This window comes from Haemaphysalis longicornis, unplaced genomic scaffold (assembly GCF_048455015.1).
Source record: "Haemaphysalis longicornis isolate Haplotype H1 unplaced genomic scaffold, Haemaphysalis longicornis Haplotype H1 scaffold_8, whole genome shotgun sequence".
NCBI lineage: Eukaryota > Metazoa > Arthropoda > Arachnida > Ixodida > Ixodidae > Haemaphysalis > Haemaphysalis longicornis.
In genome coordinates, this window is record NW_027526445.1 from 107,097,400 (window position 1) to 107,118,339 (window position 20,940).

The window sequence follows — 20,940 nt, forward strand, 5'->3', positions numbered from 1 at the left end:
ATTAACATTCACTTCATTCATTGAATGTCACCATAGGCTCCTCCTTCCAAAATTAGTCTGTGACTGACTCAGTAGGTTCAAGTTCTCTGCGGAGTAATACGGACAGATGAGGTAGTCGATGCATATGCATGTTTGAAATTGCAAGCGCGAACTGAGACAGGGAAAGGAGAGGTAACAGCACTTACTAACAGCTGCAAGCTTGCTGAACATGAATACCCAAACAAGGCACGTGGCCCAGCAGACTGTTACAAATTGTGATGTAGTTGGTGGGAAGACAACAGTGAAGCAAAGACGAGCAGCCACCGCACGAGCAGCAAAGCTCGGGACATATTTTTCATCAAGCGAATAACGATAGCCACTCGAAGATAGTCAATAAAACGGTGTCCTGTAACCCGCGTCTGCTTCTTGGTTTCAACACAGGCAAATCTTTACCTTTGTCTCATTCGCCGGATATACAAGACGGCATTGCAGTTACCCCACAGCACTCCCACTGCCAGATTAGAACAGCTGGGCGTTTACAACACTGCAGAAGAAATAGTCGAGGCCCATCAACTCAATCAACTTAAGCACCTATCGACAACATCCACTGGTCGACAGATCATGCATAGATTAAATCTGCGAGCTCCGCTAATCACTGATCCCAAAGTCCCCATTCCTCCAAGCATTGGTGCGCACCTCTGCATCCGCCCTCTGCCACGCAATATACACCCAGTGCACAACAAAACACGCCGGGAACAACGAGCATGGGCCTTGACTGAGAAATATCCCATTAAGCCGAGCACCCTCTACGTAGACGCAGCAGACTATAGACATCACGACGCGTACGCTGTCACAGCCATATTCAGCCCTAACTCCCCACCCCTCACCTCCCTCACAACACGCACCTATCATCCGGCAACGGCGGAGGAAGCGGCAATCGCCCTAGCACTAACGCCACAGCCAACCCCCACAATTATCGTCTCTGATTCGAAAACGGCCATTCAAAACTTTGCCAGAGGTACCATCTCTCCTCAGGCGCTCCAAATTCTTGTTCAAAATCCCCCTACCGACCCCGTGGAGCTGATCTGTACTCCTGTCCATGCAGGGCTGGGGGGCAACGAGGCAGCCAACAAAGCAGCTCGAGAACTCACTGTCCGAGCAGGCCCCAGCCTCGTACCCTTACACAAAGCCCGATCAATGCGAGACAGCTTGCTGAGCTATCGGGAAATAACTGAGCATTACCGCCTCCCCTGCCGCATATTCCCGCCGGCTCATCTTACCCTCTCTCACTCTGAAAAACGCTCATGGCGCCTCATTCAAACAAACACTTTGCCCTGTCGCGACAAACTGCACCTAATTCATCCCACACTGTATCAGTCCCCCAACTGCCCCGCATGTGGCTTGAAAGACACCATCATCCGTACCATGTGGGCATGCAACAACGACCCTTTCCCATTAATCCGTACCACCGAGCAATGGGAGGCAGCGCTGGGTAGCTCCGTAGATGCAAAGAAGTCTGACGGAATGGGCTGCCTTGGTCACCGGAAAACTGCAACTACCGGTCACCGCCCCCTCCCAACTACGTATCGCAATAAAGTTTATTTCTCTCTTCTCTCTCTTTACCTTTGTGGGAAGTATGGCCAACAAAAACGACGGCAGAAACGTGGTGTGCCTTCAGACACCCCTCAATATTAACCCAATTTGGGAATATGTGCTAGCAACATGGAACAAAAATGATTTTCATACCTCCACCGATGACTCTGCAAGGAGGCGGCATTTCCTGCAAAACTTCATGAGTTGCAAGAGGTTGTCTTCATAGACTATGAATTTGCGAGAGCACGGGTCAATGGGAGCACTGTAAAAAAAAATGTATGTCCTCTTTCACACAACTGCACTGTTTCTGTGCAAATGCCTTTGCACTCTTCCTTCATATGGCAACACTGCAACACTCTTTTAAAGGGGCGCTGACAGAAACTTTTGCTCAAGAGATAGCATGCGGAATCGGTTGCTGTGGACATCCATTTATTGCCTAATAAATTTAAGGAGCGAATGTAGCTTGGAAGGTAAGTTATAGAGCTGTGCACATGCCGAAAATTGGGGCCCAAGCCCAGCCCGGGCCCGGTGCTTATCGCAGTAGGCCCGGCCCGACGAGACGAAGAAGGCCGTTGGGCAGGCCCAGCCCTAGACCTTAACCTTATGGCCCGGCCCGGCCGCGTGTTTCCAACCCAAATAACGCGGGGGCCCGCGCCTGATTGGGGCACGTTTGAAAGTGAAAACTACCTCAAGTTGAACTGCCACCTCAGTGTTTCACAGCTTCACTTTTGTTGGCTCAGAGAAGGAAACGAACACTGAATAGGGCACTGCTACAGAAAACAGATGGAGTGGAGAGCTGTGTTTGCAGATTAAAGTGTTCCATCTTGAAAATTTGTTTTCGCCCGAACTTAGAGTTGGAAACTAGTCACGCTGAATTGTCATTCGTTGTACTTCCCTAGGCGGTGTGTCGCTGAGCCGCATGTGTTGCTCAGTTCATCCCAAGACATGCAGTTGCAGATCTCTCACACTTGCCGGCTTGCCATACGCCCACATGTGCCTCAGGGCCTAACGATAAGTCCCGTGGGATGTAAAAAGAAACCTGACCCGTGCTTTTACCGCGTCAGCAACATGTAGTTTCTGTGATATCATAAAAACTTAAGTATTGCTTCACTATGCCGGGCCAGCCCGGGCCGCCAGGACAACGCGTCCCGTCCGGAGCATTTACATTTCGGCCCGAGTCCGGCCCGGGCCCGGGTTAAAAGTAAGTCGGGTGGCCCGAGCCGGGCCCACGGGCCGGGCCCGGTCTTTCGGGTAAGCCCGAGCCCGTGCACACCTCTAGTAAGTTATATCAATACATTGAAGCCGCGTGAGAATGCAGCACTATGATCTGAACCTCGTAATATCGACACCATGTTAGGTGGTCGTAAGGGGAGCCCGAACCTCTCCCACTACTCCAGCTGAGCATTTGAGTTGGTACAACAAGTATTCACGACGTCATAATTCTTCCTACGGCGCTCGTGCAACCAGACTGATTTTGATTGATTGTAGTGTTTAACGCGCCGACGCAACGCAGGCGATGAGGCGCGCCGTAGTGGAGGGCTCCGGATTAATTTTGACCACCTGGGGATCTTTAACGTGCGCCGAAATCTCGTACACACGTGCGTTTTTGCTTTTCGCCTCCATCAAAAAAGCGGCCTCCGCGGCCGGGAATCGAATCATGCCACCAGACTACCGCTCGGCGGCTGTTCATGACTCTGCTCACAGAGATGATCTGAAAAGATTTGTAAGGGCTCAGTAATCCAAGTTATGTTTGCAACTCAATAAATAAACCACACAGATGTATTTCTCTTCAGCAACAAAGAAAAAAAAGTGGCTACTCAAGTTCCTGTGGTCTTGATCAACATTTCTAAGCTTATTCTTTAGTTTTTTGTTGTATTCATGTGTGTTGACAGGCTGCATCCATGCTTTTGAAACAATCGTGACAAACTCAATCATTGATCTTGTACTAAGCATGCCACCTCTGCACTCACCAGTCTCTATCACTGCTCTCAAATCCACTGGTACACTTGCCATAGCACGCTTGCAAACATCACTCTTTTAAAACACCTATTATGCTCTGTGCACCTGTATTTATCAACAAGCCTACAATCTGTATGACACGCATAAAAAGAAAAATTTGCTGTGAGCCATCAGGAGCACTTACGGCAAAGAGTCCTCCACAGATGGCTCATATGTAGTGTCCATTGGGTCGTCTTCAAATGTCATGGACAGTTCTGGTGGCTCTGGTGTTAGTGGTGTGGAGCACCTCGGCTGTTCGTCATCCCGGTGCACAATGTCCGCAAAGTCACACTCGGTCTGACATTCTGTGGTGGAAAGTGAGGTTAAGGGTCCTATCAACATGCATGTATTCAAGCTTATGAGTGAAGTGCATAACACAACAGTGTTGCTTCTTCCACACTTGCATATAAAAAGTGATACTTTAGGGGAGGAGCTGCAAAAAAAGAGAACAAAGACGCATATACACGATTTCTGTAGCTCAGGAGAACTGAAATTAAAAAGGTATTAATTAAAAGGTAGCTGCCAGGCAGCTAAAAGCTCTTACTCAGGCTAAAGTGCACACAGATGTGCTAATTCCCGATATCCCAATGTAGTAATTATCACCATTGACAAACATGCGCACGGTTGTGCCCACATGCTCCTCACACACTTTCAGTAAAGGTTAGATCTATTTGATCGATCCATACGCACCCACAGACCGATTTGCACTTGCTGTCTGCACGCGGATGCTCCTCATTTTCGGACGAACCTGCGTTGCCTTTAGTGACACTTGCACAGTGCACTGAGTCTGGGCGTCGCATGTAGTGCGCGAAATCCCTGGTGTGGCTTCGCTTGGTGGTGAGTCGGGGTGATGGCCAAGTGCTGCATTAATAGATTATCAGAGCTGAGTCTTGAAGCAAAGTTTAATCAATAGTATGTGGCGTAGTTGCCAATACAATGTTAGCTATTCGAGTACGCATACATAATTACGAATATACTTCCCCTCAACTTGCTCATTTACGACATAAAACAACCGAAAAGATTTTAGGCATCAGGCTAACAGCAGAATTTCAACTTTCGGCACTGCGCGCAGAGCAGTGCGATGGGGGCTCACAGCGAAGCCGATCAGCGAAAGGCACATACGTGCCTGTGCTGGAAGATGTTTCTTCCATGACAATCTATTCGCAAGGATGGACATCAACGGTGCCAACTTCAGTGAAACACTGCGGAAACCATCAAATACGCGAGCATCACTTCCACTGTCAACAAAATTGCCTAAGGCTATTTGCCGGACGTAATACACACCTGACGCTTCGGCGAAGTTGCGCCGCTCTCAGGCCGCAACAGTCTGCGTGCAGCAACTGGGTACACGGTCGGCACGGCACCGGACACTAGCGAGCGTTTCTTTGGTATGTCGAAGATCGCCGCATACGGGCACACGTACGCGTCCGAGGTAAAGTGGAGCGAGCAAGGCATGCTCGACTTCCCTGGCGTCCAGTAGTGCCTCCCGGTAGCCCTGACAAACTCCACCCAAACGTTTCTCTGGGCTTCGTCTCGGGGGAACTTGTGGAAGCTCACAGGGTCCCCGAATTTGCTTGGACAGTAGTCCATCACACAACAGTAAGCAGGCATGGTGCTCCGTGGCGCAGCAGTAGAAGCTCGAGCATCGGTCGCACTCCCTCGCTGATACGACCAAGCCACCAGGCGACCAAACAAACTGTGTTTACTGGAGTTCACGTTGACGTCACTCGAGTCGCTAGCGTGGTATGACGTCACAAACTTATTACGCTGGCAATTCACTAACGTCATGGTTAGTGGCGCTAGCGATAGGCCCCGATTTCCAGAAGAGCATTTAGGTCATTTTTAGAAGCGAATTAATATATATATTAAGCGCTTGATGAACCCAGCACTTCGTGTTGAGGGTCCTTGCATGCTACAGCAGGCTTTTTACAGACGTAAAATTTGGTGGCACAACACCTTTAATGTGAAAGCTGTCGGAAGTGCGGAGCAGTGATTTGCTCTAATGGGTTGTAGCACCGTTATCCGCTCATTGCCACCAGCCAATGCAATTAAAATTTCCCGCCTTCGCCGTGCTCGCGCGCCCCCTGCCCGAAACTGCGCCAGCGGGAGTTCTGCACTTTTTGAGCTTGCTTTTCCTCCCCCACGCGCCGGCGTTTTACTGCCGCTGTTTTTTTTCGCTTACTATCGTAAAACTCAACCCAACGAGCGTTCCTAACTAAATGAACGCGGGCGCCGCCGGTTAATTACGTATATTTTGCCTCAAATGTACCCGCAATTTTATTTGCGCTAAACAAGGAGGAGATGTATGACAAGCGCCAGCGTTTCACGAGTTTCGAACACTTATGAATAACCCGCTTGGCTTTCAAAGCCTCTGGGTTTTTTGTACTAGAAAATGTGAGTGCTTCGTAATTCATTGAGTTTTGTGTGTACTTTTGTGTTTTTATTCGCTGGCTTTGTTCCTTTGATTGCTTGCATGACACGCGCTTTTAACCTTGTAGCTCACTCTGCGAAAATTCCTTTGCAGTAAAACAAACAAACAAACAAACAAACAAACTGTAGTGCGAAAGACGAGTGGCGCGCAGCCACCATGCGAGCACTACCGAACAACGGATAGGCTACGCGGCCATAACAACAGTCAGCATTGTCATTGTGATTGACGTACGCCCACTCAAGGAGACTGACCGCTCGAATTTTGCAGATGACCACGAGGCAACAGGGTCTCGTCGGCGTGAAGCTCGTGAAGTGCGTGAGACATTCTGCCGGCAGGACCACCGATCCGTTTGCCACTTTGAGTGCCTCTCCTACTTTCCGTTGTCAAAACAATAAATAAATAAATAAATAAATAAATAAATAAATAAATAAATAAATAAATAAATAAATAAATAAATAAATAAATAAATAAATAAATAAATAAGAATAATAAATAAACAAATAAATAAAAATAAATACATAGTCGTTAGCACACCACGTGTCCGGAGCACATGACCTGGGAAGTAAGGCACGTCGTTAAAAGAAAAAAAAAAGCTGTTTTACCCGTCTCATACGGAGCCCACACGTTGCGCTTAGAAATAACCAAACGCGCTTGTTTGCACCAAGTTACCAAGTTAAAAAAACAACAAAAACAATCCCGTAAAATCACGACTTTGATGGTTTCCTATTTTTTTGGGCCAAAACAGTTATTTCGTGCGGTTTGTACTTTCACTGAGTCGTCATTCATTTGCCCGCAAGGAAGCCTTCGCAGTTCGTTTTAATTTGTAGACGGCTCTCAAAACCGGAGGCAACGCACGTGTAGTGCCTGAACAGGAGCTTCGGAATAAGTGTTTTGCACGCTGAGGCTTCAAGACAATGAACGGCGACGATGGATGATGATGACGATGATGATGATTTTGTAGTTATAGAGACCAGAGTGAGTTTTTTAACTCAGGTTGGTCCAGGCTTTTTCAACGGAATCTTGAAACAAGCGCCATTTGTTTATTAAGTTCGAACATCATTTATGATGAAATAGGGTCATTATTCCTTTGATTAAAAGGACTCTGCAACATTTTTTTCAACTTTTTTGAAATCTCAAACGCTTGCGGGACGTAGTCACTCACACACCCAGTACTTTGATTAGAGGGTCGCAAAGTACTTCAGCCAAATGCGTGCTCCATGCTCATCAGATAACTCGGAAACTCGCTCAAGGGATTTTTCTTGACGTTCTTCGACGGGCCGAATTACGTCACTGAGGCCATGTAGCAGCTGTCTGCCGGTTTTGCTTCAGTTGCAGCAGTGCACGCTTTTCGATAGAAACTTTAACAATAAAGCCACAAAAACAAAGCAGAAACGGAAGGCTTGTCTGGTGCGACGAGAAAATCACGCAGTGCCGCTCGGTGCTAACGATAACTGTAGCTTTCGCAATGCTTCCAGACGCGAAGGAAAGAATGAAAGCGTTTATCGGCAGTGTTGCAAGGTCCCTTTACAGAGTAGCACTTGTAACGTTTGCGTGGCGCTCGAACTGCACATGCAAGCGCCTTTATGCGGGGTGGAGTTGACATTCAGAACCAAATTATGGGGAAGAAATTATGTACTACTGTTTTCGAGAACAGAAAAACTCTCCGGATTGTAATTTCTCGATAACAAGTGGCCAGAAAAATGGAAACAAGGCAAATGGGGAATTAAGTAACGATTAGCCCTGGCAGTGGTATTGGGCCTCACCGTTTGGAACACTCCAACCAGTTATTTTTTTCCTTTGAATCATAAATCTATCGTTCCCAGACTAGCGGGTGCTGAGCCCCTCTTTTTTGACGACAGGAGGGCGGGGGCTCAAGACTCCCCTAACCCCGTCCCTACTAGAGCACTTGTGCATGAGCGTTGCACAAACGTAATTTACACTGTTGAATTAACTGCATTGCTACGCAGAACTATGTCTCGGAAAACTTCAAGGCGACCGAAAAAAGTCTTTCTTGTTGATTAAAATAATTAGATGCCTTTGTTTTGCGAACGTCTGCTCCACCAAACGACGATATCAGTGCTGTGGCTGGATCGACATTTCAGTGCCTCCAGATGGATATGTGTTGAATAGAGGTTGAGGGCATGGTCACTAAGGATAGTGCACTATGGCTCTATGAAACGCCGCCATTAGACGCTACCAAAAAAAGAACTTTCAGGACATGAGCAATTGAAAGTTTCCCTGTAACCTGAATGCGCCAGTAATTTTGGTTATTTTGAGCATTGCTTCCACACTTAAAGTTGCACAGCGCGTTCCGGATGCAACGGCGTGTTTTGTGTGGTCGTGTTTTGCGCAACGTTACTTCTTATAGCTACAAGAAGAACTAGGTAACGGCTAGTTTCATTAGATATTGTAAGATGTCGTAAGATTTTCCAAGTTACGGCTCATTATGACCCAAACAATTTCTTATATCGGGTAAAAAAAGTAGGTTATCACGTTGGGAAAAATTTGGTATTATTATTTCTAACTGCGGCCTGCGTTATTGGTTCAGATCTCTTCGGTAAAACACACAGTTCTGTGTAAGTATTTCAGCCGATGAACGTGATAGAGACGTACGGGGACTACATTCTATCACATTACGGAGAAAGTCATGAACCCCTCGGTCTAATGACGGTGATGGTTCACGGATTTCTCGTGACAGATTCTTTGGTTGCCGTCTGAGTTTTCCAAACCGATTCGACCATGTTGAAATAGAGCAATCGGATAGACTCCAGCTTCGTAACGCGAGGGACACAGGTTCTTTTCCGCTTACCGCCAGAATCGAACCTGGGTCGATTCTGGGTGTGGCCGGGATTGGCCAGCGTCAGCCTCTAACTTCAACCATGACCATGTCATCATCATCCTCAGAGAATGTTGGCTTCCCTGCAGAGAGTTCTGGCGTTACAGACGCCAGCAGTGAGAACATTAAAGCTTCGCTTTAAAAATAATGAACTTGGAATGCACCTTGAAAGCATGCTACCCTCCGCGTTGGCTTAGTTGCATGCTTTCAAATTTCAATCTGAAAGCATGCCACGCATAGGCGTGGGAACACTAGATTTTACGCCTCATATAGTTGGGGAGAAGAATAGCCGTCAGTAGAGTCACCAACGCTGATAAGTTATCTTTAGGCTCACGCAGGAAGAGAGCGATACATTCGAGTTTCTCCGCGTTATCTATGGTCCGAGGTTTTTTGCTCCTGATATGCCACGCAGAAGCATTTGCTACAACGTTGGTGCCACGGATGCCCCGTGTATCGTTGGAAGACGGATTCTGAAAGCTGGTGGGCTGGTTACAGCATGGACGCGTGCAATGGAGGAGAGTGAGTAGCTCTTTTTTGATTAATTTTGCATTTTGACGAAGACCACTAATATTTCCAGCGATAACATCTATAGCAGTTATTCCGGTAACGTAGGTTCTTTTGTGTGCAAGTGAAAAAAACCATCTTCACAAACAGCTGGGTACCGTAACTTCAGTTGAGAAGTGCGCACCGAGGAGCATTGTGGTTGTATTTCCTAACGGCAGTTAAATTTTTTGAGTCCGTGGTGTTTGCGCCCTTTGAGCGAAAATGTATTTAGACCGCAGTTCATTAAAACCATTTCCGTTCTCGGCCTGGTTGCCGTATGAAGCGAGACTGGCGACAAAATCAATTAGCAAAAGATCTCTGGAAAAATACCAGCAAGTGTATTATCATATGTTAAGTGAGACGTGTATCCCATATGTTACGCACAAATGAGGCGTGTATTTTTTTGGAAATGAGCCGGGTCCACCTTACGCGAATTGGAAAAACGAGCCGAAGTTTGGTGCCGGACCTAAATGCAACGCTGTCAAAGCTATTATATGACGTAGTTTACATGTCAGCCAGGGGGAGGTTATGGCCAGAAGTTCTTAAAAATTATGCGGTGAATTTGAGCAATATTGCGATGGTAAATTTGGATTTACCTCATATTGACTTTAAACACTCAAGCTGTCGCGGCATTCTTATGAGAACTTTATTTAAACTGACTTTCAAGAACGGTGTGATTGAGTTTTGGCGGAAAAGGCATTAAACATATGCAAAAGGGCTTCAAGAACGGTAGAACTATACATGAAGAACAGGTGAGTCCTCTTGGAACCATTAGCCGCTCTTTTCGAATTCTTCCCTAGGATAATTTTCTTGGGTTCACCAGAAGGCACTCAGAAAGTTAGCAAGCTCTTTATTGGCTTACCATGAATTTCCGAAACGCTCCACAAGAAGGCTGCTTATATCTTTTTCCTCACCTTAAAGGGACACTGAAGTAAATTTGTCAAGCTCCCGTTTTTGCTTCCACTGCGTAGACTGGCTCAAATTAGCACACTTTTCACCGTTTATCCGGTTGACAAATCGGTAATTATTTTACAAAGCGCGAAAGAAGAAAAACTGCCATGCGCGGTTTGCGGCGGCCGCACAAACTAAGCTGTGACGTTAGGAGGAGTGGGCACCGTGATTGGACGATGCCCAAGGTTAGCACTCAAACAAGTTTCGGTTTCGGTTTTGGTTCTGTAAAACAACATGTTTGACATCCGATGGCGTCGTTAGGTGGGCATTCTCAATATCTTAGTAATCGTAGTACCGCGCTTCTGCCATGTTGTCGGCTGTAAAATGCATAAGAGAAGCCTCCCAGGACGGCTTGGGATCGTAGCATTCACTAGCTGAGGCCTACGCAGTGCATGAACGCCCTCCGCGTCCCCGCAGACGCTCAAATACATGCGCTTTTCCCCCATATTTGGAGCTTTTATCACTCATGCCTGTATCGTAAAAAGCGTGTTCGCAACAGGCCAAGGGTCTGTTGATTCTGGCCTGTGCTCGCTGCCCGCAAGCAGTCGGTGCTTATGGCAACAGCACGCCAACGAGAACTCGCTAGCGCGCCAGTGCCAGCCTGCGCGAGTTCTGTGGGCTAGTTCGTGGAGCAATGAACGTTGCGGCCCAAAAAAAGATGAACGCAGTATAGAAAACATCGGCGAAAAACGATAAAGTAAACTTATAAAAAAAAAAGCCCGTCCCCGCGAGGATTCGAACTTGTGACTGGCAAAACACGTGCGGTGGCATACTTAGCGCTCCAAACCACTAGGCCACGCGCGGGGGGTGCCTGACGTTTGAAATATAAGGTATATAATGTATAACCAGTTTACACTTTTATTTAGTTTTAGTATTTAAAGCAGTTCAAGGGACTATTTGTTGTATTGCGCTCGTGCAGTAAGCGTCCCCCGAGTTTCCACAATAGCTCACGTCTAGGAATTGCATTTCGTAGACGGAAAAGCGTTCGCAGAAGCCTAGTCGTGCTGCTGACCGCTTTGCTTGTACGCCCAGCGCAAAAAAGTGCTTCCCGCACCGTAGGTTTACGCTGTACGGTAAAAATATCCGTTGATTTTATTTTCTTAGTACCTATATTGACTTCGCTGACTCTTCTCCCCCTTCAAGAGGCCTTATATTTTCCTACTGGCGTACCAGTCAGCGAAGCGTCGCATGTGCGCTTGTGCAGCGCTTGTGTGAAGCGACCTTGACTTGGAGCTAGATACAGTGTACAAACTAACCAAGTAAAGAAAGGCAGATTCTACCATTCACAAACGTGTCCTGGCTTCGTTTCAACTGAGCGAACGAATTGCGATGACCAGTCGGTGGCCGGCGGACTAAGCGTGGGACTGACTGACTCTGCCGGAAGGTCGGCGTGCAGTGTCACCTCCTCCTGACGGCGCAGGAAAATTGGGCGAGGATGCACAAAGGAGGACAGCATTTTCGAATTGACTTTTCTACTAAATAAATTCGCGTAAATGTGCTCAGAGTGGTCGAAACAGGGCCTAGGGACTCCGGACTACAATTTGCGCTCGTAATCCCGCATTGTTTACAAATCACTTCAGTGTCCCTTTAATGAAGTGGTTCGTACTCTTAGAGAGGAGGAGATTTGCCAGGGCTTGAAAGCAGAGGGTATTTAGTTAGGTACTAAAATGGTAAATATGGGATTAAAAACAAATGTATCCAGAGTTACTCCGCAAAGAGGGGAGGGACTAGATGAAATAATTGTTTCCCATACCTCAGTTTCATGTCGTTCACTCTTTCCGTTCACTTTTTCGTTGACATCTGGAGACAAACCATTCGCCGATCTCCCAATTGCTGTCTGTATTCACGATAAACCAGCTGCGAAAAGCAAAAAAAAAGAAAAGAAAAAAAGACCTTCTGGAAACTCTCACGAGACAGTCTGAATAGTTCGAACGAGAAACAGGACCAATTCGCGTTTGTCTAGGTTACTTTGACAACATTTGTGGGAGAACGTTACACAAGGAGCGGATACGGAATGAACTAGAAATGTATTGCATTGATTTCTAAGCGCGTGTACAGGCTCTTAGGCCTTAAACCTTAAGGTTTTTGTCATGGAAACACACGTTAAGGATTCCCAGGTGGTCAAAATTAATCCGGAGCCCTCCACTGTACGGGGTGCCTCATAGCGCAGGTGCAGCTTCAGCGCGTTAAACACCACAATAAATCATTCCTTCGAGACTTGTGTATCAAGGTGACATCGAAAGAACATTACTAACGCAGACGCAAAGGACACATGCTTTGCGAAAGTGTTTTAAAGCTTACTTCCACATATATCCCGCGCATTTTTGTCTTGACTAAAAATAGGACGGAAATTTTCGAATGGAATTTTCGCACACCGCTACAGTTTTCTCATCAGTGCCGGTGACTTCAATTTACCTTTTGGGAATTGTGTTTTGATTTACTCAGAATTAATATAATGCTTAATTTTGTAGTAATAACGTAAAGGTCCTAGCTAAGAACGACACATTTTTTTGTTGATTTGAATTCAATGAATGGCTGTGTAGAATGGTTGTGGTAGTACATTTGGTGTCTGGAATCGCGAGTGTGTCTGATTAAACCAAGCGTCTTAAATTCGCAGTGCACTCGTTTTTCAAGTCTTTATCATCGGTGACTCTGGTGTTGGCAAGTCGTGCCTGCTGCAAAGGTTTGCGGTAAGAATTTTTCAAATACGTTATGTTGAGTTCCAATGGCCGATTCGGAGCCACCGCAAAGCACGTCGCTCCCTCGAAGAGCAGTTGCACCGAACCCGCCTTTGAAACGTACCCACTCGCGCCTTAGCATGATGCCGGAGCGCGACGGGAACAGGAATTTTGCAGAATCTTAAAGGCCGGACCCATCTAAAAGCGTTTGCTTCCATGCAAGCATATTTTTCTTTCCTGGTCTAGAAAAAAGTCCGTTTATCGGCTCTTTGCCGACGAAGGAACGTTAGACTCGCAGCGATCCAGTGTCAGCCGTGAGAAATGGTTCATTGGTGCTTTCACAGCTAGGCGAAAAAAAGAAAAAGGAAAGAAACGCCGAAAGCGCATTTACACATACCGCACCTGTCGTCGTTAGAGCTTGGCTTCTCGCTGCTTGATTTCGACTTTTATCTGTTTGAATCGCATTCGCTTTATTTAAACGTAAACGAGCGCGGCAAAACGTCCAGCAGCAAGTAGAGGGTTTAGCTTAGCGGCTATTGTACGATACGCGACGGGTAGCGGTACCCGACTGCGCGAACTTGGCTGTGAGGTGCTCTCGATTTGCCATTGGACAGTGTTGCTGCCCTGAAAGTTCTCAGGATTTAGCATTAGACTTCAATAGTAATTGAACGTGGCGCAAAAGGAAGAAGACTCATGTATTTATGCTGTGCTGAATGCGGCCAAGAATAATTTTTGTTACAATTTTTAAACTTCTTGCAACGGGAACAACTTCTTTCTAAATATTTTAAACGCAAAGTATTAATCAGAAATTGCTCTGTACAAGGTTTAATACACAGGAAATGCTCCTCAACGTAGGGCGATGAGCTAGACTTGGTCCGCATTGAAGAACGTTTACTTTTGTGTAGCTCTTTTGTGTCAGACTAAAAATATAGCGTGTTTTTACCTTTCGCGCGCTTAACTGCGTGCATTGCATGTAAAAGCTTGTTAATTCGAACGGCGAGGGGATGCCATGTTAGTTCGCTGTGAATGAAAGTTAGAACTGACGAAAGCGAACAATAACAACAGGACCCGGCAGTTGGGAAGCACGATGGAGGGATGAAATACGGAATTTCGGGGGTAAACTGTGGACTCAGCAGCGCAGGGCAGGAGCGGTAGGAGGTCGATGGGTGAGGCTTTCGTCCTGCAGTGGACTTGAGTAGGCTGACGACGACGACTACGATGACGACGATGATCAGGGAATGTACACATTTTGATGCTTAAAAAAACCCGCGATTGCGGCCTCCCTTTTGTTCCTAAAGGCAACAGTCAGCACTTTTTGCTCTACCAAATAAAATCAGCTGAACGCCTCACCTCCGCCTTCTTGAATACCGAGGAGCAGACGGGTAGCATTCCTTCCGGCCATGACTTTATAGCGGATGGCCGCACTATGCTACGTTTTTGTCCTCATTTCTGTGGTTGGCACCGACAGGTTCGGCGCTTGTGACTTAAGATATGATGTCCTTATGTGTCAGCACACCCCACACACAACTGCGTCTTCATCGACGTAGTTCGCAATGAATGCGTGTTCCCAAACCTCCGTCACGTGGGATATAGGTTCGGTTGACCCTTTTTTGCCTTTTTTGTTCTACGAGGCCTTGTGTGCAAGCGCAAGGTGCACTTCTCTGACCGTGTGCCAAACGCCCAGGCACCGGCACGGTGACGCATATTTCGAGTTATCCGTGGCTGAACCTACCTGGGATCTAAGTAACGGGCTTCATTATACGCAAGTTTTTGTGGAGCCTTGGCCGGACCAAATCGCACAGTTCGAATTATCCCTAAATTATAAATATTTAAATGGAATTAACGAGCTTTCACTGTACCACTTCGCCCTCCCGATCGCCTGCGTTAAAACTTCCTGGGTTGAGACAAAACTACTGTAGCGTGTGCATTGTTCCAACGGAAAACAAATGCTTTCAGATTAGTCTTCATTAGAACCAAAATAACGTGCTTCTGTGCAAAAAATTAAAATTTGATGACCGGCCATTCTAGAGAAGCTCCTTGCGATCTCATTCAAAATTCATCATGGTTTAGAAGGGTCCGCACCCGTGTAAGTGTGTGTTTGTGTCCTTCGATGACTGTCGTAACAAAATACGCTGCGTTGTGGCGATACCTCTTATTTCTATAGCAATACTTTTTCGTTTTGCAGGAGGGAACATATGAAGAAATCTTTACGCCTACCACTGGAGTCAAATTCGTAAGCTATCGCCTTGGTTATTGTCCGAGCTATTAATGAACTACTTAGGCGAACTCGTTCGTCTGACAGCGAACTTCTTCGCATGGGTTCTCACATAATGCCGCGATACGCGAGGCAGGTACGTGTGCACATATGCCTTATTGAGATTGAGTATAGCTCAGTGCCAAGCAGTAGACCACACTGGAAGTTTTGCTATATGCACCCAATGGCTTCAGTGATTTTTTAAAACCCCAGTGCCGCTATATGCTGGTTATTTGTTAGAGACAGCCATAAGACGGCGTATTGGCTGTCATTAGGTAATTGGTGCATCAATTGTCTCCATCCAATGATATTAGCATAGTTCTAGAAAGGAGGAAGTGACTGCACATGTTTGAAAAAACATACTTGGAGAGCAAGGGGAACGTAGGTTAAGAATCACTGTAAAAATTCTGGAAAGAACCGCGAACTACCACCGTCCTCAGATTTGTGGATTAAAAATTGTGCCTCTTGTCACTGGGAACCAGCTTCCCAACCATCAGCTGCTAGCGGTTGTTTTTCGGGAGTTGGTTGAACTAGACGAGGGGTCGGCAACCTTTTCAGGTGAGCAACCTTTTGATCTGGGCAACCTTTTGAGGTGGCGAGTCCATGCAGCCCCGTCTTTGTGGCGCACCGGACAGCAAATAAGGGCGGGGGGAGGGGGGAGAGAAGGGTCTTTGCAGGCAAAGAGAAAAAATCAGCGAATTGACAATTATATTTCACAACTATTGACAATAATCTGGCTAATTGGGAAGGTGGGGGACGATGCCAACTGGAAGCGATGAATTCTCTGTTTGACGTCGGGTTGACGACGTGCTAGCGCCGCATAATACCGCCCCGCGGGCCGCAGGTTCCCGAACCCTGAACTGGAGGAATCTCATAGAGCTCCAAACAGTCAATTCTGTCCGCTAAGGCGAATAACAATCTCGAACTTACCTGGAAAGCGAAACGTAGGCTGAATGGTGTTCGTATGTGCGCCGATTTTTAAAATGGGTATATACAGGCATTTATAAGCATTTAGGCACAACCGCCAGAATAGGCATCTGTGGACACTATATAAACACCATAAAATCCCTAAATCTCGCATACCTGTTCATATATCAAATTGGGGCGGTAGGAACGCAGGAAAAAATAGTCATTTGCCTAACATCCGGTTCGTACTAATAACATTCATTCAGGTTTGTAAGGTCAAAGCGAGTGACGTGTATTCGGTGAGATCTTCGAACATTTGTTTTGACAGCGAACTTGTCCTAGTCGGGTCTTTCATGAGACGAACTGTGGTAACGCAGTCGCAGCGATGTGGAGAGGGCATAGCCTAACGAGGTAGCGAGCAAGAACCCAGCGTACATGCAGCAAGTTGAATAGATACTTGAACGAGACGTTTATTGTAGACAAAGCATTTTCAAAATGCTAAGTGTGATGGCAATGTTTATACTTGTCAACATTTTTGACCATAAAAAACACAATACGTATTTTTGAGGCAAGACATTATTACACAAGTGATATTTGCATTATTCGTTTAATTAAAACCACATAGATGCTTGATTTTTGCGGTAGACAATAAAAAAATACGCCTTGATAAAATAAAAAGCGCGCGCACTGCTCTTTCCTGCCAACACTTCACGTTCAAAAGTAACAAATAGTTTCAGTAGATGGCGCCAACAGTGGAACAGAGCAAAAATGAATTGGCGCGAACGGGAATGGATCTGCTGGCTTTTAGATGCTCTGTAAATCTTAGACTTGCGATAAGCAAACGCCAGTCAGTGAAGCTGGGATAATGTTCAATCAACCATTCAATCAATCAATGGGTGTTTTAGTACTTGCTCAAGAGAATTCGTCTTTAGAGTTGTAGGAGCATTGCGTGGAGCCAGATCATTTCTTTTTTCGAAGGCCAGTAGAGAGTCCCGACCTCGATATACACTGTTCTCATTAATGTTTGATTTGTCTTGCTCGCCCAGTCAATTATGTGGTGGACTGGAATGCTACGACGAACAGGACTCGAACTTGGCAATGAAGTAATGGCGTCAGTATTGTTACGTTTAAATCGGTTTCAATGAAGTTGCGTTTGTCTAGTTCCTACTTCCGGCCCGAGGGGGCGTTTAGTTTCTTGGTAGCAATTGTACCTGGAATAGAGAGGTGGTGAAATGGTCAGCGAACGTTTCTGTGGTTTTGACGTATATGATGAGGTGGGGAAGATGGCATGTCCGAGGTATTCCTTCAGAAAAACCAACTAAAGACATGAATACGCTTCAAGAGCACAGGATTTGTATGTAGGAGTTTTTTAACAACAAACTAAACGTTCATTAAGAATTCGATAGAAACTATAAAACGTAGAGAAGTAGTTTTAATGTTACTCCCAGTCCGCAACAGATGACGTGCCAAAACCACGCAACCAGTATTGTGTAATGCATTGTGCTAGGGTCCGGTGTTTGGGACAGGTGTAGGCAAGGGTGTTTGTTGTTTTATTTTATGTTTGTATGTTTGTTATCATTTTAATTTGTTCTTCCGTCAACCAACAGAGGACATGGACCATTCCTGTGGACGGGAAAACGATCAGGTTGCAGATCGTAAGTGTGCCCTTTTTTATTTTCATTGTTCCTAACACTGCCGTCGCTCTCAGAATGGGAGAAATTAGATAAAGTTTGTGTGAGCTCCTTTTCGCTGCCGTATACGTGCAGTTCTGCAATGAATACTGAAATTTACCTGGTAGTCGACATCAGGCACACTGAATCTGTGTATTTGTCGCCCAATACGCTGCCCTTAAATACGGTCCTATAGTAATGAATGTAAAAAAATACAATTTGGAAGTATGTCCTGGTAAACGTATTTGTTCTACTTCGAAAGGTCTACTAGTTAAGAGGTGTTACACGGAAGGCGGGCCGATTACTTGCAAATGGGTTGGTCGATGGCTTGTTGAAACGGACCCAATGGTAGTGGCAGGCAGATATGGCGGGGATAACTGCGCGAAATCACTAAAAAAACCGTCATATGCATTGTCCATAGCAGATTATGTAAAAAAGAGCTGAGGAAACAATGAACAGAGTCACCCCAAAGGTTGTGTTTACGTCAAACGTTCTAGAGAGGGGCTGGAGAGAAAGTTGACATTCGCGCTGGAAATTAGCGGTGGAAAAAATTGAGACATACCGGTCCGAGTAGGAATCGAACCGGGCCTCAGGTTTTTGAGAAGAACCTGCTATCCCGACAGCAGCGCAGCTATATGGGTCGCCGTGGCTTGATGTGTGCTGAGTGCGCACGCCATTGGGTGCGTGATATTGGATCCCTAGTGAATGCAAGCGTGGCAGGGGGCGGCAGAAAGTTAGGTGGGCAGATGAGGTCAAGAAGTTTGCGGGGAGAAATTGGTCGCATTTAGCACGGAACCGTGATAATGGGAGATTTATAGAGGAGGCATTTGCCCTGCAGTGGGCGCAGATAGGCTGCTGCTGCTGATGATGATTATGATTGCAGCTTTTTTTTTTTTTTTGGGGGGGGGGGGTGGGGGGAGGAATTGACAGAAAGTTAGAAGAAGAGGTGCACAGCAGCCTCGGAAAACGCTGATTCTGTGGAAGCAGAGGCGTGAAGTTTCTGCACTCTGTCCGTCAAGTGCTTCTAAGTGGAATGTACTGATGGTTTCTGTACCGGTTAAGCGACAGTTACGTTAAATTGGGATCAGTTAAGTTAAATTAGGCTTGCCTAAGGTGTTGACTAAAGCACAGCATTCTTGTGTAAAGTTCAAGTTGATCAAGTCAGGGAAGACAATTTTTAACAGAAATCGCTTCGCACCTCTTTGGGAACTCTCTATATAGCAGCAAATGTCAGATGTTTGTTTTACGATGCCTTATCTATTTTGGTAGACAGCAGCATGAGGAGGAGGAGGAGAAAAGCGAACGGAAAGGCCGAGAGGTTATCTAGGCTTAGAGAACGGATTGCTACTCGATACTGGGGAAGGGGTGTTCAGGAGATGAAAGAGAGGACAGGCAAAAAAGAGGGAATACGAGCCGGGCGGCGCGCACACTTTTGTCCCGTTGTGGGCACTGTAGTCTTTCATCCAAGCGTGTTTCCTTCATGAAACGCAGAAGGCTTTTGTTGCCTTCTGCGAAGTTGATTGTAGGGGCCGATTTCCTACAATAGTCTCTAGTTTGAATGGTTGATTGTCGAATCGACTGAGCTCGGCGGCCAAGATGCGTCTTTCATATGAATACTGGGGGCAACAACAAAGCGCATGTTCGATTGTCTCTTCAACCTTGCAGGCGTCGCAGTGGGGACTACTGGCCATAACGACGAGGAAGGAGTAGGCTTTCGCAAAGGCCGCTCCCAACCACAGTCTACAATGTAAAGTAGACTTGGATCGAGACAGCCCACACGAAAAACGGCGCTGGAGTAGAGGGTCCTGTTTGTGGATGCGCGGATAAACAAAGTCCGGTGTATTCCATTGAGTAATCGATCATGAATTGGCCAATAACGGAGTGGGTTGGCCCGTGAATAATTTAGCGCGGGTGTGATGGACAGGAAAACACCTCAGGTTACGCTAACGCAAGAATAGGGGGCAAAGCCCTATATATTTACCCTAAATGAACGCAGAATTAAAAATGTGGATTTGTTTCAGAACGACGTTGCTGGCAACGGGGACTATCGCCCGGCCATTTGGAATAAATACAAGAAGGCGCACGGCTTCATCATAGTATTCGACGTAACAGACGAGGTACGTATACATCACGAGAATATGGAGACGCGAATTTAATGCACTGCGATATAGCACTCCATCATAGCTCAGCAAGTGCACTTGACGAACGAATGTAGGACAATATAATAAAATCTGGATCAAGTCTGAAGACGGGAGCACAAGTATACACCTATTTATTGACGCTGGAAGGATAATTGTAATTATTCAAGTATCTTTCGGAACAGTAAATTGTGACTACAGCTAATAATAGAAGGCGTGAAGGTCCGGCGAAGAAGATAAAAAAAAAGTGTCATCAGCGTAAACAAGTTTTTACATCCGGCTTGATAAAAATGAAACTCAGAGGCGTATTGAAAGATACTGGGTGGAATACAGAACCCTGGTAGCCTCCACGAGTCTCTTAATACCTAGAACAGACGCAGCCACGTTTGCTGCAAACACAACTGCCGGTTTTCGAGAAAAGCAGCTACCGACAAAATTGATGCACTGTGGGAACCAAGAACGAGTCAGGAAATATTGGAGGGCGTGATTACAGTATCGTGAGCTCTTGAAACATCAAAAGTGACCAAAGCGACGATGTGGTTTTTTTCATTGAGGCCCAGCGGAAGCGATTTCTCAAGTCTGTATTTTCCCGCCAGATGGAGCATTCTCCTGTAAAGCCAATTTCCCTGGAGTGTAATATGTTCGTAGCACTCAAAACATATCATTACGGCGAAGCAGCACAGCCCCAGTTCATTTATTAAGGTTTGATGGAAGGGCTGTTAACCTAAAGTTACCAAATTTACATCCTTGTTCTGGCTTCTAGGAAAGGCAGATTCTTGACCAAGCACCATTAAGGAAGAATTCAGACGTTTTCAAGTGCAAGATGACTAACTTTTAGCAATACTCCTGGAACTTCACGTTAAAGGAATGTAATCATCGCTGTTATCTCACCATGTGGCCAATGCGGAGACCCTTGAAGATGAGAATTTTTTGATGTAACGCCTTAGGAGGCGATTTCTGTAA

General features: G+C 46.1%; 1 protein-coding gene across 3 annotated transcripts in view; it reads left to right on the top strand.

The window, feature by feature from the left end:
- The window catches only part of LOC144150269 (ras-related protein Rab-1B-like), a 203,188-nt gene that overhangs the window by 146,768 nt on the left and 35,480 nt on the right, over positions 1 to 20,940 (top strand). For 2 of the 3 annotated variants that reach the window (XM_077682130.1, XM_077682129.1), the window contains exons 1-5: positions 9,223 to 9,356; positions 12,949 to 13,021; positions 15,195 to 15,242; positions 17,777 to 17,824; positions 19,861 to 19,956. The exons of the other annotated variant lie outside the window; for it this stretch is intronic. In XM_077682130.1, the coding sequence (XP_077538256.1) occupies positions 9,334 to 9,356; positions 12,949 to 13,021; positions 15,195 to 15,242; positions 17,777 to 17,824; positions 19,861 to 19,956 (288 nt within the window). In that variant the 5' untranslated portion in view covers positions 9,223 to 9,333. Of the gene's footprint in view, positions 1 to 9,222; positions 9,357 to 12,948; positions 13,022 to 15,194; positions 15,243 to 17,776; positions 17,825 to 19,860; positions 19,957 to 20,940 lie in introns of those variants that run through there. 3 annotated transcript variants of the gene reach the window in all.